At 34.8% G+C, this 5,649-nt stretch overlaps 1 protein-coding gene across 1 annotated transcript in view; it reads right to left on the bottom strand.

The window, feature by feature from the left end:
* bco2 (beta-carotene oxygenase 2) overlaps positions 1-5,092 on the bottom strand; it is a 23,248-nt gene extending 18,156 nt beyond the window's left edge. The window contains exon 1 of the mRNA XM_015397297.1: positions 4,927-5,092. Within this exon, the coding sequence (XP_015252783.1) occupies positions 4,927-4,954 (28 nt within the window). The 5' untranslated portion in view covers positions 4,955-5,092. The remainder of the gene's footprint in view (positions 1-4,926) is intronic.
* Positions 5,093-5,649: the final 557 nt, after the last annotated feature.

The following is a 5,649-nucleotide window of genomic DNA, read 5'->3' as shown; positions in this document are numbered from 1 at the left end:
AATGTCCTGGTACCATATATGCTTATGAGTCTTTCGTCTTATTGGTCTGAAGCACTTCTGAAGAGCTGGTTTCCATCTCTTCTTAATTTGCAGTCTTGTCTGCTTTTTGCAGGGTTTTTTCTCCTTTCTTTGCATTTGGTTTGAATGTATTTTGTCTTTTCATGGCATTTCATATTTCCTGTAAATTCATCCATTTGCACTGTGTTTGTACTTCACGATGGAGTATTAGGGCCAGGTACGAGATATTTTTTTTTTTCGATTTTGAGATATAATCGTAACATTACGAGATTAAAGTCATAAAATTACGAGAATAAAGTTGTAAAATTAAGAGAATAAAGTCGCAACCAGAATAGTCATAAAATTATGAGAATAAAGTGTAAATTTACAGTCATATGTTTTTTCACTGTTTTTATATATTTATTTTTTTTTAACTATTTTTCAAGGCCGCATTTTTAAAAAAGATAAAATTGTCTAGAGAGCTGTTCCAAACGAAATTTCCTTTTGTTTTATACTTGTTTTATACTATGACAAATAAAATTTGGGTAAGTCTAATCTGTCTAATAAAGTCTTAATATTATGAGAATAAAGTCATAAAGTTATGAGAATAAAGTTGTAACACTATGAGAGTAGTCATAAAATTAAGGGTATACAGTTGTTATATTAAGGGAATAAGGTCCTAAAATTACGAGAATAAAACTGTATTTTATGACAACTCCTACAAGAAGCACTGTCTTCCCTAAAATGAGGAATGTTGAGCATTATGTGAAGTTATACTTTGGCTCTGGTTTCACAAATAAGGAAATCTTTTAGCACACCAGCATCAAATTGGGCAGCAGGTCAAAGTGGCCTCAGGTTGCTGTTCGGTGGTGCTGGTCGGCCTTCATATGCTGATCAGAGCTCAAAGGTTTCTTTCTGAAACGGGTTGTGGTATGATGACTTCATTCACGTAATATTATGACTTTTTTCTTGTAATGTTACAACTTTACTCTCGTTATATTTAGGTTTATTCCCAAAATAAAAAATAAAAAAAATCTCTAGCCTGGCCCTAATACTCCGTTGTAGTACCTGTCTGCTACTGTACATGTTAGACATAGAACAGTATTTTAGCAATCTAATCTTTTATCTTTTTTTCTGCCAGCTGGTTGCCTTAAATGCACAGGGCAATTAAACCATAAACAGACTCTGCACATCTGTCTCCATTTAACAAGTTACAGTGTTTTTCTAATTAAAAACACCCTGGAGACCTGTTTAAAAAAGTCCCCCTCAATTTTATTAGCTTATTAACATTCTTCATTTGGTAACTTATTTAGATCAAATATATCCAGTTTAGCACTGAGTTATCATGTATTTACACACAAGAGTGGCTGTGCTGGATCTGAGCAGCTTCATTGTTTAAAGCAATGTGCTGCACATGCTGTCCCTCACTCTAATACATGTATTCAGGTTGTTGCTGGCTCAGGTGTGCGTCAGCAGTCAGTCAGGTCTCTATGCCCCAGTATATTCACATATCCCCTTTACCCATGTGAGAAATAGGCTGGGGAGGAGTCAAAGATGAAATGATCTCATTAAACCAACATGCACTTTGTTTCCTCTGATCAAAATGTCCAAAACAGTAAAACATCCCCTGTTACCAACTCTCACACCTAGATTGAAATCAATATTGGCTACAGCTGCTGGTGTGTTTTTTTACTGTTTTTAAGCATGAAAAATGATTTATATAACTACTGTTTTTGCTAGACAAGTAAAAGAGCCACATCACAAGGGATGTTTACTTTGCAATGATTCTCCTTAAAGCGTATTAAAATCATTTTATTCTGAAGAAGGTGTGAAGGTACTTTGGGGAGTATTAGGAAAGCAGGTTCAGCGCCTATTTTTGCTGTTTCCTTTTCTATACATTTATGTTCCTACTGCAATGGAAGAACTTCCCCTAAAGCAGTTTAAAGAAGTAAAATTTTAAGATTTACTGTTTGTATATTTATGACATAACAAATTCCTATTTACATGTTTTTGATCATTTTAACGCATCTATTAAATAAAGCTTACATGATACATATTCTTTTAGTATAATAAAGATAATTTAGTTACGATCTGCTGCTCCGGGTTTTTGGTTCTGTTTTCAAAATTCGTAATATTTGGGTGAAATATTTCTGTGAGTGCATCACACAGTAGCATTTGCAAACACATTGGATGTGACTTTTTCTTAACAAGAACAGTTTCTCCACAATATTACAAATTTTTGACTCTTCCACAAAGAGATAATTTCCTTCCAACATGTGGAGACCAGAATCATCAATACCTAAATATCAGGTTCCAATGGTATGTGAATATCTAACCAAGTTCCTATTTTATGAATTATACAATTTTTGTAATTTTGAAATTATTAAATGTATTTAATTTATCAGTAGTTGATTTTAGTGATGAATGTATTATGCATTCTATGGTATTCAGTAGAGTAATTAAATGTCTCTATGTCTATTGACAGGACTTTATTCAGCCCATTAATAGACTTTAATTTCTAGCTCTCTTTCTCTTTTGTGAAATTCAGTAAAAGAAGTAACAGTTTTCTTGTTGGGTGTCTGACTGACATGGCCATACTTCTGATTGAGTTTGCTTCTGATTGGTTTTTCAGTACCATGTGACTCTTCCTCTCCGGCTGTTGGGGAAGCTGAGACCTGAGGGGTGTTTCATAAAAAACGGACTTGGACACCCATTTTCAGACTTAACTTAAGCACAAAATGTGAAACCCTGATTACTAGGCTTCACCAAACACCAAATGCCTCAGTTACTTAATTTCACCAATACAAGACAGGTTCAACTAATCAGTTTTGTCACGCACATCAGCATAGTGTGCGGTCTATCACAGACGTTATTAAGAATTCCTGGCGGAACATGAATGACATTATTTATTGGTTAAAGGCTAGCAGGTGTTCAGAAATTTACTTTAAAAGTAAAGGGAAACACTGCTACCCTAATTGTGACAATGAACCATTTTTTATTCTGACAACGTTTAGTCTTTTGGTGTAAATATGGAAATGATTTTAGGAAAAAATTTAGTCCAATACTTCTTTTCAATTCAAATCTAGTTTCAGTCTGGAGATTTTACTCATATTTTTAGTCCCATTAACTTCTTATAGTTCATATTTCGTGAGATGTTTATTGACAAAAATCTTACTTGAAGTGAAGAAAAAATGAATTATTACAATCTAAGAAATTAACACTCTTTACAGATTTAACTGTAGTGAAAAACACAAAAGAAGCACTGCTTAATTTAAAATAGTAATATTCAGGCCTGAATTAACAGTTATTTGAACTACAGTATTTGTATTAATTAAAGTGCAGCTACAAAAAAGAGTGATGTCATATAGACTTGGGGAAGACTGTTAATGCCCGACTTTACCCTATACCGGTGAGGAGGTGCAGGCCCATGCAGTGTCAGGAGAATGGTTCTGCTGGAGTGCTGAGGTCCAATTAAGGCATTCATATAAAGTAACCCTTTCTAGAAAATCTGTGACATTCATGCAGATGTGACCCAGGAAAGACGCAAAGGTTGGTTGATTCTAAGCACTCCTTAAGGTAGCTCTTTCCTCTATAAACAGACAGGCCATCTCTGAGCCGCTGTGAGGATGCCTTTTATTGGCAGAGGGGAATGTTCCAAAGTCGGACCAGTTTTAAAAAATATGGTAGCAACAACTGTTTGGTTGATTGATAGATAATGTTTGGTAGATTTAGAGTGTATTTTGCTGATTTTTTTTAACCCATCTGCTTTGCTTTGAGAAATTATGGTGGAAATTAAAACTGGCTGACTCCCATTTAGAAAGAGGTAACATAAGATCTAGGCCACATTCTGCTTCTTCTGCTATTTGTTGCTTTCTGGAAGCTTTAAATTCCTTCCTTTCTTCTCATTAAAACTTGTATATAAATCAAGGTATTAAAACTCAGCACTATTAAACTTGCTATTTAATCCCCCAGAGAACCAAGTATTTTTGCATTTTGAATCATACCTAGAATATTATTTTTCTGTAGCAGTATGTTACCTAATCGATTGCATTTTAATGTAGCAGGACTTACTAAGAAGGATGATTAATGCAGTAGTTGCAAGTAACTTTACTGGGGAAAAATAAGTCATATCCAGAGGAAAATGCAGAATCGCCTTGCTTCTTTATAAGAGTAATGAAATTCATTGCATAAAAAGGTAAATAATTCATTCATTCTGACTGACGTCCTGAAATGATTATGAAACTGGGTGGTTACACTGTAATATAGGCTGGCAGGAGCAACACTTTAACTGTAAAAAGTCTAATAAACATGTTAGCAAGGAAAATGTACAATAAAGTGTTAGAAGGAAAAAGTAGATATGCTGCAGGCAGCGTTTTTCTGTATTTTTGTTTTCTGTATTTTTTTTCTAACCAATGCACTTCCTCTTAAAGCCTCCCTTTTGCAATGACGTAGGTATGTTCTGTAAAATAAAGTTTTGAGTTACCTGCTGTTGCTTCCGTGTTTACCAATCATCAGTTATAAGAGGTGCAGTTTACAGCTGCCTGAATGACCATTGAGAGGCAGCTTTATGCAAACCATTGCAGTAGGACAGCAGTTCATAGTAAAAGGGAATGTCCTGCTGCATCTACAGTATATTTAATTTAAAAGTTCTGTTGAGGGAGGGATGCATTTAAACAAAAGAGCGTATACAAATGAAACCTGACACTCTTGGAGTTTAGCTGCAGAGAGAACATTATGTCCTCTATTGTACCCATCACTGTCCTAGTCCACAGAGGAAAACCTTATACTGATCTACATCATATGCAAAAGCAAAAGTTACAAAAATTAGATGTGTCCAAGATCTAATCCAAGATCAGTTTACTAGTAACCATCCTGATATCACTGTAGGTGCTTTCTCTCTTATTTACAAAAAGCATGCAGAAGGCTTACCTGGATTCCCCTCCTTAACTGGAGCCATCAGGATAGATTGATTCAGATTATCTCCTCTATATCTGCAACCTGGTTGATTATAAAAGCTTTATAGCTGTGTGGGAAGGTTTTTAATGCTGTGCAGTCGCTCCTCCTCCTCCCCCTGATGTCAGCTCTGCTCTATGCGCTGTTGTGTAATGTCAGCTGAGTGTGTGGCACAGCAAAGGCAAGGCGTGCGAGGAAGAAGTGGAGCTCCATGAAATGAGTACAGTAGTTAAAATTTGAGTGAGCAGAGGAAGAATATTTTCTTCACATTTAGACAGAGACATTAAAAAGAAAACAGTAGGAACTTGATCAAAACAATTAAATTAAACATCTCTAATATATTGGTTCTGGTGTCGTATCATATGTCACAGAACTGCAGCAGCAGTTAGTTGTTATATAACACCCTACTCAAGAGGATTAACCCTCTGCTGTGCTGTCAAAGTGAAACATGTTCATTTTATTGTTTTATTTTGCCTTTTTTCTCACAAAGATACATAAAGTCACACCTGTTTTATTAGTGGTACAGTATGAATGTATGCATTTCATAGCTTCAGAGTCACAATTTGTCTTTATTCAGTTAACAAGTATTCTAACTGAATTATTTTATTTTTATTTCAAATGTATGATTCATTTATTACCTGAATTGAAGTATTAAAAAAGTTTTAAAAAGTATTTTAAAATAGGAGAGGCAGAGAAGCT

The sequence above is a fragment of the Cyprinodon variegatus genome, unplaced genomic scaffold (genome assembly GCF_000732505.1).
Source record: "Cyprinodon variegatus isolate N-32 unplaced genomic scaffold, C_variegatus-1.0 Scaffold850, whole genome shotgun sequence".
Classification (NCBI taxonomy): domain Eukaryota; kingdom Metazoa; phylum Chordata; class Actinopteri; order Cyprinodontiformes; family Cyprinodontidae; genus Cyprinodon; species Cyprinodon variegatus.
Note: the sequence above shows the minus strand (reverse complement) of the source record. Positions and strands in the feature narration are given on the sequence as shown.